The 15193-nt window shown below is 34.7% G+C and overlaps 1 protein-coding gene across 1 annotated transcript in view; it reads left to right on the top strand.

The window, feature by feature from the left end:
• The window catches only part of LOC143302674 (CCR4-NOT transcription complex subunit 6), a 460837-nt gene extending 448385 nt beyond the window's left edge, over positions 1–12452 (top strand). The window contains exon 4 of the mRNA XM_076618593.1: positions 11794–12452. Coding sequence (XP_076474708.1) covers positions 11794–11846 — 53 coding nt within the window. The 3' untranslated portion in view covers positions 11847–12452. The remainder of the gene's footprint in view (positions 1–11793) is intronic.
• Positions 12453–15193: the final 2741 nt, after the last annotated feature.

Below are 15193 nucleotides of genomic sequence, written 5' to 3'. Positions count from 1 at the left end.
TGGTTCTTCCACTCAACAGTATAAATTCCTCAGCGACTGAGAACTGATTTTCAGATCTCTGCTAATCCAACATAGAAATCCTCCTTGGAAGAAAATCTCCATTGTCAAACATAAACAAATTATTAATACACGAGATAATACTGAAGCCAATTTGGACATATGCCAAATATGTGGCACTGCCCCTGGCTTAAATGTTATAGGAAGATGGCAAAACAGAAAGCTAAGAGCCATAGTGAATGAAGATCGGTACGTTCTAAGCCGTCAAATGAATGAGACACAGTAAGGAAATAAATTGTTCAACTTAGCAAAAGGTACCAATGGTAACTACAGACACCTCAATAGTCTCACAGCGAATCTTCTGGACACCTGAGGGGGACAAGAAAAGCCAAGAAAGACACCACTTCCTCCATCTACTCTGTAGATTGAGCGAAGCCAACTGATAGCAATGTGATGCACCAATAGAGGTATTCACCTTCAAGACATATATAAATCACTATAGTCAGTGCTAAATATCGTTATTTGATAGATTGTACGTAATAAATTAAAAAAAAAACCGATTTCAATGGGAAATATTAAAAACCATGATAGACACACCTTGGTACACGAAACGATGCACCAGGATCTCGAGATATCTACGATAAAAGGAGAAGTGGAAGAAAAATTTCAAAGTTCATTGCATAAGCAATCATCCGAATCCAGTAATCACCCAACTGTTGGACTGCAGAGACTAAAAAAAACGCTGCCTCTAGAGCTACACGAGAGATTCAGCTGAAAAAGAACGTTCACTCGCATAAAACCAACTGTAAGTAATTTAAAATTACCATGTCACTGTACCGTGTTAGCCTAACATATAATTCTCGATGAGAATTGATTGCCATGTATTCGGCAATTTAAAAGAAAAAGGAATTGTCGTATATATTCTTCAATCCTTTCGTCCTCGATAATCGTCATCGGTTTATTTGAAATATTCCGTGTTCGATAAAAATCAATGGTATCGTGTAGCTTCCTTCGATAAGACTCTTTTATTTCAATTCTGATGAAATAGATTTTGAAGGTTCCCAACAAATTCGTATATTTCGTTGGGAATTAACATTTATACTTTTTTGTCGTGCGCCTTTGAAATGTGATATTCGATTACATTTTACGTACGATTGTACGACCGCTATGAGAAAAATGAATTTTCCTCTCAATTCGCGAACAATATCAATTACTTAATTAATTAAGAGTAGAAGCCGATTGTAGTATTCAGTTGCTTTCATTAAAAACACTGTCTGCCCCAATAAAAAGCAACTTAATGCGCATTAAAGCGGCGAACAACTTTAATATTTAATTTCCGCGTTGTTGACTTTGAAATAATAAAATGCAACGTAAATATCAGTTTCACGGTTTCCAGATAACGATTTAATGCTTCGGACGTTAAAGAGTTAGCGAAAAAGATAATTTACAAAGATCAGCTCCGCGCGTTTATTATTAATACAAAGTGAAGTAAAAACAATTGCGGAAATGAAGCAAATTCCACGATCGCCAGGAATTTACAAAACCTGGTAAAAGCGGAGTTCTCGTTCGTTTGTTACGAAGAAACAAAAAGTCTATAGTACGCTGCACGGTAGAAAAAAGGCAGAGATGCTTATGCGTGAAATTCAAATTTTAAACGGATACAGAGGAGCCACGATACTTCTAGTAGCAGTTCCTGAAGAAATTCCGCTAATACTTTACAATTTCGTCGGTATCACTGATTTTCTTCGAACTTCGATATATATCGAACAGGGCTATTTTAAAAGATAGAAAATACCAGTTCAAAATGTGTGACAAACGATTCCAAGTACTTTTATCGTATATTGCTAAAGCTAAACCCAAACTAGAACTAATTGCTTAAACGCAAATTAAGCGAAAGAAGAAATTAAGTAGTAAACTGTTAAGAAGCAAGTTCAGTTTAATGTTTATTAATAAAATGGTCGAACAACAACAAAATTGCAAAATATGTACAAATAACTTTAAAAGATTCAACATGTGGGTTGGGTTTTGGTTTGATTTAGCTGTAGTGAACGAAGCTTGACTTTATGTTTATGAATGACAGAAGATAAACAGTAAATAGCTAAAAAAGAAGCTTAATTTCATGTTTACTAATAGAGCGATCGAAGGGCAAACAGATTACAGAACATATAGCAAACAACAGTCTAAAAAATGCAACATATGGTTTGAGTTAGCTCTAGCGGACAAAGTTCGACTTAATATTTATGAATGACAGAAGGTAAACAGTAAATAGTTAAAAAAAGAAGTTTAATTTAATGAACATCCATCAAATGATCAAATAAGAAAAAAGGACAAAACATATAGCAACTAACATTTAAAAAATGCAAAACATGGTTTCAGTTAGTTTTGAGTTAACACGTAGTTTGATTTAGCTGTAATAGCCAAAGTTTAATAGAATCTTTATCATAGACAGAAAGTAAATAGCAAACGGTTAAAAAAGAAGTTTAATTTAATTAATATCCATGAAATGGTCAAATAAGAGAAAAAATTACAAAACATATAGCAACTAACATTTAAAAAATGCAACATGTGGTTTGAGTTAGCTCTAGCGGACAAAGTTCGACATAATAGTTATGAATTACAGAAGGTAGACAATAAATAGTTAAAAAAGAAGCTTAATTTAACGAATGTCAATAAAATGGTGAAATAACAAAAGAATTAAATATAAAACATATAGCAAATAATATTTAAAAAATTCAACACATGGTTTCAGTTAGTTTTGAGTTAACACGTAGTTTCATTTAGCTGTAATAGCCGAAGCTTAATAGAATCTTTATCATTGACAGAAAGTAAATAGCAAACGGTTAAAAAAGAAGTTTAATTTAATGAATATCCATGAAATGTTCAAATAAGAAAAAAATGACAAAACATATGGCAACTAACATTTAAAAAGTCCAACATGTTTTTCGAGTTAGACTTTGATTTAATTTGATAAAACTTAATGCGGTTTATGCTACGGTAGATTAGATCTGACTAGCTTTAAAGTAAAATTACAAGTACGTATAATCATTCACGATACTTTTCTAAATAACAATTCGTCTTTTTAAACAATCTTTCTTGATACATTGCAGTTTGAAAATTGCAGTTTAAATTTCTACTAAAGTACATACTACTGTTCCATAAACAGTTGAACGCGTTGACTCAGTGGCGTGGTTTTTAACAGGCCTCGCACGCTTGAAACTTTATTTATTCGTCGTCGCGGGCTGTAATAATCCCAGTGACACATGGGAAATCTCTACGGCCGTAAAAATATCAAAGAAAAATTTTACGAGCGTAATCTGCGTGCGGGCATGGAGCACGACATACCTACCGTACACTCTTAAAGGATTTCATGACCGGTTTACCAGCGCTGTTTTCGAGCCGGGAAAAAGTTCACACGCGCGTATGCAGCTTCCAACGCGCATCGCCAAGAAAACGATGTATCTTCATTGTTATCGCAGGTTATTTGAGGAAACGTTTTACTGTTCACAGAAAGGGGACGAACGAAAGTGTTTTCGCTCCGCGAATCGTTCGGTTGCGTCAATTGATCTATCCGGCGATCTTTTTCAAAATACCATGGAACCTCGATCGTTCGAACTGATTGTGTTCAGAATAATCGGATAATAGAATTTCTTATAACTATATGTATACTTTTTATATGTTACACGTGTCACATGCGTATGTTTCAACCGTTTTTTTGTTCTTCCAATTTTTCCAAGTTGCTAAATTGCATTTTTTTTCTACATTTAGCGATTTCATTCGCATATATACGTCACTATTCTTTTCTGTCTCGTTTATTCGTATAGACAGGATACTCCAGGAGTAACTTTCGTATACTTGGTAGGTCGTTCTGCATGAAAACAGTCTGTTGCGGAGTAATCAAATGCTAAACATTAAACTGTGTCTCAAAATCTATGAAAACAGTGGTTTGGTTTTTATGTAGTCGAGGCAACATTAGTGCTTTATTTAATCCTTTAAGTATCGTCAACAGATAACAGAAAGAAAACTTCGTTACACGGCACAATCGTCAATGAGCGACGTCATGTATTATAATTGTATTATACTTACCATTTCTTTTTTGCAGGAAATGATTTATGAATTTAGCAATAATAATAATATTTAGCAATAATAATTACATATAGTACTTAAGGGGTTAATAAATATTAGGAGTCAAAATTGTACGACTCGTTATACGAATGTATTTTGTAAACATTAATTATTTGTATCATTATAATAGTAATAATTACATTGTACTTGCTATTCCTTTTTTGCAGGAAATGATTTATGAAAATGTACAAATGTACTTGTCCTTAAGGGATTAATAAATATTAGCAGTCAAAATTGTACGATTCGAGAATTGTCATATGAATGTATTTTGTAAACATTATTTATTTATAGCATTAACAGTATCGTTCACAGTTTATTAGGATCCTCGATACGATTATAAATATGCGTAAAGTCATTGTCATACACAAGACATTAAATATCATTCTTGAGACTAGTTTCTTATCTCGTTTCGGTGAAATATCTTTATTTTGCCAAAGATGTAAAAATCTCGCTAAAAGTACAAACTCGTGTCTATCATTGTTATCTCTTGTTGGAAATGTTTCTCTAGTTTATGATATATTATATTTTATGCTTCGAATTCTCCTTCGAATGATCCCTTTCTATCGAACAAAGTGAATTAAATTTCTTTTAAAAATTCGAATAATATCTTGCCAAAAAATTATTGGAGATTGTCCAGATCTTGAAAAACGAAGTTTGAAGAGAAAAGTTTTGCAACTGTTGCAAACTATCTGTGATTTAAACTCCGCACAATCGAGCATCAAAAGACAATATTTGTCGATACTACAATGCAGGTTGTAAAGCAACAAAGGGCGATTTCTCAATATCATTTTCTTCCTTCCAAGAAGACGGAATAGTTTGAAGAGAATCGACAGATTCAAACGATTTTCAATGTAGTTTCATAAAATGCTCTTTTTCTCTACAATTTCCTCCAAAATTGTTTGCAATTTCATCCTCTTATCATTTAATGAAAAATCATTTAATGAAACACGCGATCGTACAAATCGTGACGATTCAAGATATAAAATTAATACTTTAACCTAAAACAGATGGTGTCGTGTTATACATGTTAAATCGATCAACACAACCATAGAAAGAAGACTAAAAAGGAAACACCCAGCAGATCTCACAAAGGATATATCTTAACAAACACGAAGATGGTACTCCATTAGGGGTAGCCACCCACATGATAATCAATCGGATAAAAAATTCTACCAAATGTTCAAATTGGACAAATTGTGAATGTGAAATTTTAAATAAAAAAAAAAATGTTAAATGATGCCCATAATGTCATTCGTTCTGTATGTATTTGTAATTATTTACCATCCTGTTGTCACATACATTATTGCATACATTATCACACACGCGTATATATAAATTCATTATCGTTTTAAAATTCGAATTTCAGATATCTACCTCATTTTTATATTTGCCTATGTGAGCTTTATAGAATATTCGAGCTAAACGCAATATCTGTAGTTAATCGTGTTTCTGTTGTTATGTAAATCGTTGTTATGCATATAAAACATATATATATATATATATATATATATATATATATATATGTATATATGCATAACAACATATATACTATATATATATATAGTATAAATTCACTACTGTTTTAAAATATGAATACATATATGATATATATATAATTATAAATATATATAATATTTATTTATGTAGGAATCGTTTGCACTCACACGAAATCGAATATAATACCCCGTTTCACCTATTCGTTACTCACTACCTCTACGACACAACGACACAACGATCTTCACACGACGACGACAAATTCAACTCTGACCTTCTCAACTCTCGTTACAATATTTTCGGTCGGAAGTATTAGGTCGTCCGAAAAGTTTCTGTCGTTTTATAAGGAAATAATGGATGCACGGCATTTTTCGTTTTATATTATTTTATCGAATTACGTGGACCATTTTGTTCTATGAAAATAAAGATCGCAACGTTCGACAGATTAGGTTTCATGTTTGTATAAAGAAGCATCGTTGTAAAAGATGTGTCTGTAAAAGAAAGACACTTTCCGGACAACCTAGTAGTATAAATTCACTGTCGTTTTAAAATATGAATACATATATGATATATATATGTATATAAAATACATATTACAAAATATAATACGTATACAAAATACATATATATATATGTGTGTACAAGAATTTTGTGACTAGGTTGGAGTTAGGCTATTGTATGTTCGTTATTGTATGTTCGACGTGTACCAATCTGCATTCAAAATGGCTATCAATTTTATTTTTTCATCGCTCTATTGATTCCATATGGGAGTTTTATGTAGAAGGCCGTGTCCCATAATTGGCAGGCGTACGTCCATATCGGTTTGAGGATAGTTTTATATATGAACAATTTGTTGTAGATTTTTAACTGCGATTTCTTGCCAATCAGCCACCAAAGTTTTCTACGTCTTTCGTTTAATTGTTATATCCTTTTGCGGATGTACGTTTTCTATCAAAGTTTTCTGTCTCAGTGTACTCCGAGATGTTCCACTGTATCCTGTCGTTATCTAATTTTACTAGAGATCATAATCTAGGATGCATAATTTTGAAGTGAACAGGGGAGAATTTAATTTGTGAGTACTCGAAGCGTAATAGCAGGTAATTTCCTTAAGTTTCAGGGAAATCGATTTCAAGATATAGCGAGGCTAACATGCAAATAGAAAAAAATACTTGTGCCAATTTAACTGAAATTAATTTTCTGTTTCTTTATTTATCGTCTTGTGTCGCATCAACCACTAATATAGGTTATTAGCGACATAAGAAGCAAGTTCACAGTTTGTTTTACAGCAGTTTTTGGATTGTTTCTTTGCTCTTTAAATTGTCGTCTAAGACGAACTTTATGTTGAGTTGCCGCCTACAAGACAAAAATGAAATTTCCCATAATTTACGATAAAATGTTTCATAGTCAGCTTCAGGTATATTTTTGATCTTTACTTTATAGACGCTACGAATTCTTTGAAAATCCATTAAATTTTTATATTTCAATATTTCATTATTAATTTAGAATAAATAATATATATTTTACACATATCATGAAAGTAAAATATTTCTAGTTATATGCTCGTCGACGTACATATAAATCTGCATTGGTGATTTTACTCCTCATGCAAGCAAAACAGTATTAGATTATTAACAGAATGATTTAGTAATAATTAATAATTATAAATGATCTTCAATTACTGCAGCGAACAACATTTATTTATCGCAGAATTATATAAACAGCGCCGCTGTTTCAACGTAATTAGCATTTGAGATTCAGTTATCCAATAGATATCTAAAATGCTCTATATTTGTTATAAAGTATGGAAAACATACAAACAAACAGTAAATAATGGAAAACATTTTTCATTTTATTCGTGAACAAAGACTGGATACTTCGTATTCAAGGAACGTACAAATAAAATATTATATTGAACATAACAACATAACAACATAAAAATATTATATTGAAATAATAATAAAGAGATACAATTAAAATGTTTGTAACATGTTCGGAACATATTTTCAGTACATTTCATCTACTATAATATTTTCATATTATCCACCAGAGTTGCTAAAATTATTCTCCACGTCAGAGAATTATGGATACACAAGACACATTTCTTTAAATTGAAATGTAACTGGCGCACAGAAATACATGATTTTACTTTTAACGTGACTTGAACCGGTCGTATAGAGCTTCGTGCACCATCTCGTAAAGCTTTTGTTTCGTGTCAGTTGGAAATGAAACTAATCCAGCAAAATAGTCTGAAAATACCTGGAAGTTGTTGCGATTTATTATAATGCGCCATTTTTTACCATTGCCTCCCTACTTTATAAAACAACATAAATGCTAATTAATCGGATGCCTTAGGATAAGCACGTTATTCTCTCTCAAAGTTCATATGCATTTTAAGATTTTCAGCATCATAGAAAATGTGAAAAAATGAAGAGGAAAACAACGAGTAGACAGTTAGAGGGCAAATGGTCTCCTCACTCGTCTATCAACGACAGTACACAAAATACGTTATTTTTTCTTTAGTAAATATTATTTCCTGGTATCTATGATATTTACCTTTTGACATACAAATGAAATAAGACTCGTGTGTACTAAAAATACCATTTAATACACAACGCAAGCACGATATTTAGCATCGCATTTAGTACAACATAAAATCATGTATACGAAAGAACATGACGTCTTAATCTTGCAGAGTCTTTGTCTGTGAAGGGGTTAATGTTAAGATATTAACAATAGAACACGATTTTATTGGTATGTTATTCTTTTTGCATGATAATCTGACTTCTAAATAATTATGCATCAAGATCTATAAAAAAAAAACGTACAATATTTCTTTTAGATATTCAAAAAGGTAGAAGACGCAGTTACCACATTGTAAATTAATTAATAACGTTTCAAACCGAAAAATGCAACCGAAATAAAGGTGATTCTGCGTGAGAAAATAAATGAGAAACTAAATATCGGAAATTAAATAATCATTAATTAAAATAATAATTAAATAATATTATAATCGGAAAATAAATCTGTAATTTTCTTTTCGAGACAATTAATCGTCTTTAAATATTTGCCTGATAAGCATTAGCGAGTCCCGTTACAAACAGATACCTAAACTTGTGCATCTTATATTTGTTAATGAAAAACACAGCACGAAATAGGACAATAAATTTTGATTGCTTGCTAACAAAAGAAATTGAATTCCATAGGAATTTAATAGGAGGAGCAATAATAATTGTTGATATTCAACAGAACAGAAAACGTTTTCAACCATTTCTAAAGCACCTAATAAAATTTATCGTCCATGAATATCCACTTTTATTTTATCTTCTCGATCCATACAATAAACACAAGTATATATAGATATTAGACCATAGCGAGATCCATTCAGGTCAATTTTCTCGGAAATAAAACTTCGTATGAATCACCTTATTGCCGATTATGCCACCAGTTACGAAACACCTTGGATGTAAAAATGAGTTATTTCAAGTTACACAGTATTCACATTCCTGTCAATTGAAATCGTCACAGTCTGTGCTAGGGACATTGTACACGCGCAGATTACGATATAAAAAAGAAGAGAGGTTACGATCTATCTGTGTAACGTTCAAACAAATTCCTCAATAAAATCGAACGATCTAGTATACAAATTCATCGAAGCTATCAAAACAGGTTAGTTTAGCGTCGCAATTACAAGATAATCTTCCGTCCAACGAACGGATGGTGGATAGCCAATTATGCAAACTACTCTGTTCGTTGAAGAGCAATTGCGATGCGTCGCGTCTGCCGTATACCGTATTAGAAAGCAGTTGGTCCGATTGATCGTCGAGCGTCTCGCAGAGTCCGCAGATCGACCGATTCCGAGTGAAACTTTCCGTTTGATCTGCGGTACCCGCTGCCGCCGATAAACGACCAAGGATTCAGCAGGTTGAAGTTTCCAGCCAGTCGAGCGGATCCGAGACGGGTCTGGCTCGGCCGCGGTTCCCATGCCATTACCTTACCTTACCTTACTTTTGCATCCGATGAGGCAGAAAGGAGGACACGTATTCGCAAGAGTCCTCTCGCGGAGAAAGTTTATTGTATCGTTCAACTCGTACACACAGACCTCTACACTCGTACGTCTTACGGGCCCAAGATTCGAGCTGCAAACAGCGGAAACCCATCCCGTCGTTTTCTACCTTGTATCGTGCACCGCGAATCTTCCCTTTTAACAATACCTCGTAATACGGATTTTTCCTCTTGCTCTTTTTTTTTCTCCTCCTTTGCCTCGCCCGAGTGTAGCATTTTTTCGCCTGCGAGAATCATGCGCTTCCGGTATTCTTTGAGACTGTTTAGGTACTGTCAGGGACTAGAGGACACAGGCAACCTAACGTCTATTGTTAGTCGATAACGAACGAACGAGATTCCTCAGATTGTAACAATATGTTAGCTACGAGGTCGTGGGCAATGGATTTGTTGGCCACTTCTATTTATTATCAGTCGACCGTGAAACTGAAAACTTGAAGGGTACGCGAGCATACCGTGCTCTTCTTTCGGCCCCGTTTATCATTTCATGTCGTTGCTTTCCGTGTTCTCCATGTATTTGCAGTAATTTTCTTCCAGCGAATACTCGAGAGGGTAAACAGACTGGTACGCTTGTTTGCAACTTGCAGTGTAATTTATTTCTTCCTCTCTCGCTACTACACTCTTTTAAATAGGTACATAATAATGGTAAATAGGGCGGTCACGTATATTCGAATTTTTTTCATGTCTGAAATAACGTAGAAATCTTGTAATAATGTCAGGTACTTTGGGCCGCGGTATTGCAGACATCGACATGCGATTTTCTATTTTTATAAACGTAAATTAAACAAATATAGTGAAGACAGAAATTTGTTTCATCCACTAAATACCACGATAAGTGTTCTACTTGAAACTTCTCGTACAGGGTGTAACAGAACACGTGGCAGCCACTTCGGCAGCTGACATCTAAAAACAATGAACAAGATTCCTATAAACATATCTGTCTTCGTTTACGAGACATAACGAATTTTCCCCGTTGACTTTGTGTTGCTTAATTGCAATTACAGAAGATGCTAAAAATGGCCACTTTGCGTTTCGAGGCAAACATGTACACGTCCTGTTATGGATCGTGTTTCTCGAATTTCTTGAAAAGCCTCTTCTAATCTGAGCTTCGGTATTTCAATGTTTTCAATGCATCTTCATAAACGAAGATGAATAGAGCACGTGTTTATATACGCGTTTTTCACTGTTTTTATGTGGTTCCACGTGTTTTGTTACACCTTGTGTACTCTTGCGTATTATGTACACCCTATACATTTTTGGAATTTTAAGTTTCTCAAAGACAATCTTACGATCGATATTTTTACAAAGTCAGGAACGAACGACGAACAGTTGAGTTTTGTTGCAGTCGGAATATCCTTTTCCCGCTCCTCTTGATATAACCGACACTATCTCGCAAATAATGTGCTCGCAAATAATATGTATACACATGTATTAGGTTGTCCGAAAAGTTTCCCTCGGTTTATGAGGAAATAATAGACGCGCAACGTTTTTCGTTTGATATTATTCCGTCGAATTACGTACGATCCATTTTGTTCTGTTGAGATAAACACCGCCACATTTCACAGACTTGCTTTCGCGTTTGTGTTATAAAAAACACGTTTGCGAAAGAAAGACACTTTCCGGACAACCTAATACAATGGCTGTAACAAGTATTGCCGCGCTCTTGTATTTATTATAACATTTGCATATCAATTAGGATACTACGAAAATAAAATGTAGAAGGTGATAAAAAAAAAAAAAATGGTTAAGGGATAAAAATATAGATTGGAAAATAAGGATATGTGCCAACACGTTTCGTAGGCGATATACGTATGGAATAATCACGTAACTTTTAGTGAAATGGAATTCAAATTATTTCTCGCGTGTATACACTATGTTGCACGTACATATCTATTACGTTGCTATTATACTTATTGATTCTAAATTTACATATACTAACATTGCAATATAACTGCGTATTAACTATCGGTTAGAAAAACGAGTTTTCTCTAATAGCCCATGGTACCGTTGCTACCTCTATGACGAGGTAAGAAACATGCGTATAAGTCAGAATTACAAGTTCATAAATTTATCTGTGGTTTTTGATAAAACAACATGTGTTAACATTTAAAATGTCGGCAGGCATTCAAACCGTGAATTTAATCGAACTTCCCACCATGGCCGGATGGACATAAATGGGTAGATCCGCACTGGCATCTTCCTGGTACATAAATCCCAGGGCGATTGACCGTCACCGTTTGCTATAACTCTGGATTCACTGGCGCTTCGCGTGAGATACGCTTCACTGCCATTGGATACAGGTAGTATCCGACAATTGGCGCGAGCCTTTTCGTACCCGGCTCTTTTGTATTACTGCTTTCCGACTTAATTTCTTTTATCCGTGACCCATAGAAATACAGCAGGCTGTGCACGATATACTCGATTTATAGCGGTCGTTCAACTTCGATATTAAAATAATTACAGTCGCTCGAGTACTTGCTTAAATGTTTTTTAATTTATTTTATATTGCAATTCGAAACTTTGGAAAGGAATTTTACAAGGGACGTTTCGTGTTGTAACAGCCTCATGAATTTCCCCTGAATCTTAGCCATATATAGTAATATTCACCGTGCCTGACACTTGCACCTGCTCTCACTTACGTCATTGTGTATCATTAATTACATCTTAAAAACGTTGGAAATAATTCTTTAGTACGCCCTGATTCAAGTATGGAAACTGATTATTATTGTTATTATTATTATCCACATATAGTAATGTGTATCGAACCTGGATGTTGCACCTGGTTGTCACTTACGTCATTATACATCGTTAATTACATCTTAAAATATTTGAAATTGTTTATTTTCTTGTAATACAGTATATGATTTTTGTAGGCCAATTACGATATAGTTTTTTAAAAGTCGATTATAAAAATTGCAGTATGAAAAATGATGATTTTATATATAGTATACTCTTCACCAAATCTGGATCTTGCACCTGGCGTCACTTACGTCATTATACATCGTTAATTACATCTTAAAATAATGGAAATTGTTTATTTTCTTGTAATAAAATATATGATTTTTGTAGGCCAATTACGATATAGTTTTTTGAAAGTCGATTATAAAAATTGCAATATGAAGAATGATGATTATTGTTATCTATATATAGTACTCTTCACCGAATCTGGATCTTGCACCTGGTGTCACTTACGTCATTGTATATCATTAATTCGCTTCTTGAAATATTGAAAATAGTTCTTATATGCACCATAATAAAATATATGATTTTACTACACCAACCGTATATAGTTCCTTAAATATTAATTATCAACAATTTATTAAATTACCTATTTTTTCTTTAAATAATAAATTTCTTGCCAAACATGTTACATACTAATTCTTTTAAATAACCATAACTAAAATAAAAGCCGTATATTTGGATAAATATTTCATTCTCTATAAAGTACTTTCAGCAACTGTTGCCGTACAATTTCCCTTTTTATCGTCCTATTTAAAATTTACAATTTGATTACAAAAAACATTCGGTAAATTGTTTTAGCTGTGTCGCAGAGAATAGCATGCAGGTATTTTCCCATTGGTCTACAGCTTCAAATATTCTCGTTTAGAAAATAAATTGTCGTATGAGTGAAACTGTTTAATGATTAATAGTAGTGAATTATTCGGAAATGAATTATTTGGCTGGCTTTCTCATTCGCTGTTTCAATTTATCGGTAAGACGTGTGATTTTCAACGGATCCTGTTTTATGATCATTTCTAACTTCTTCGTTTCTAACGTAACTTCGTTGACCACTATACAGAGGATTACTGCTTGAAGTTTCTCGATCCTTTTTATATGGCTGTTTGCTATTGTTCCCCAAAGTTCAACTTCATACGCCTATATTGGGTTAATAACGGTTTTATAAATTAACAGCTCATTTTCTCCACTTAACTTAGAGCTTCTACTCGTGAGATGTTTCCTCCTTATCGCGTAATAGCACCGAAAAAAAAAAAAAAAAAATAGAACACCGTCAGGATTTAATCGCCAAACATGCAAACAGCGTAAACACAAGTGATGCTGTTCAAATGTCAGTTCCTGAAATGTTTCTCGATTCTCGAAATTAAACAACAGATGAGCGTTTGATCGATATTTTATTCGTTATTTTTATTCCATTTTCTGTCGTGCTCTAGCGATTCCAGCATTTAGGTATGATATTTTATTCGTTATTTGTATCCAAACTTCTGTTATCCAGTGATTTATCATTTAATCAAAACATTTACGCACGGCTTATGCCACAACAAATATAACGATGCGTCACATTTATCTCTGTAAATACTTTAATCTCTAGAACATGGCGAAAGATAGAATAAAAATAACGAATAAGATCTCGATCAAACGCTCGTCTGTCGCTTAATTTCGAAAATCAATAGCAATTCGCAGTAACCGATCGCAGAGGCTGTAATTTCGAGGTGCTGCAGAGGAAGCAGCGAACGTAGAGGGGAACCAGGACATTTTTCTCGGTCTGCTCGCCGCGGTGTGCCTTTTTTTCCGGCACACATACCACCGTTCCCCTAGCATAGTTGCATTCTACCTGGCGCGACTCTATTACCTTTGTACGCGGTTGGTTAGTACGTAACAGGACAACGTTTGTTTCCCTCGCTAATTGCTCGGGCGTTTGGCGTAACGGGAGCACGTTCTCGTGTCCCAGAAAGCATCAGCGCGAGAGTCCGAAGACACGGCCACAATTCCTGTCGGTACGTCTTCTTCTGGCCTCCCCTTTCGTCTCCTTCTCGTTCCTCCTGCCCGCCTTCCTCTCATTATTCTGTCGGGGGACCTTCTTCTGTGCGCTACCCACACGCGACAGAGGAAGCTCGCAGAGTAAGAGAGAGAGAGCTGCACCGTTGCTAACGTTAATGCCGGTATAACAGTATTTATTACCGTCTCTCTATCGCTTCCACCATAAATACATACGTACAATGCGTCGTTAAGCGATCGCCCAGCCCCGGAAATAGACCGTGACCGAATGGTGAACGCGAGACAATTCCCGGAAGAGCGTTCAGACGATCACCGGAAGGTTAACCACCGGTGTTTGGAATACGCGTGCTGTGCCTACGCCCTTCCCTCCCCCTTTCCACCCTTCACGTCCTCTTCCGCCCTGCTCCGCTTGCTTTTCTTCCGCTCTGTTTTTCCGCCTCTGATTCGCCTAACGGACGCGAACACCAGGTGCATTTGCAATACTTCATTGTCGTCACATGATCTGCGAAAAGTTTCAGGTAACAAGGCATTAGAAGCGGAGAACACTTTGCAACGCTACTTTCTACACACTTCTCGTAAGTTGATCTTTGCTACTTGCCGATCGAGTATAACGCGGCAAGCTTTCTCGAATAACAGCAAAGTGACATGGATCGGTTTTCGATCGCCACGTTTTACAATATGCTGCCTCGTTTGAAAGAATCATAGTAGATTTGTGAAATGATAAATGCGTGTGTATACGCTGTTGTGTAGTAGATCTCCTCTTTGTTTTAATTTATACGCCGTATTT

This window comes from Bombus vancouverensis, chromosome 5, assembly GCF_051014615.1.
Source record: "Bombus vancouverensis nearcticus chromosome 5, iyBomVanc1_principal, whole genome shotgun sequence".
Lineage (NCBI taxonomy): Eukaryota > Metazoa > Arthropoda > Insecta > Hymenoptera > Apidae > Bombus > Bombus vancouverensis.
Note: the sequence above shows the minus strand (reverse complement) of the source record. Positions and strands in the feature narration are given on the sequence as shown.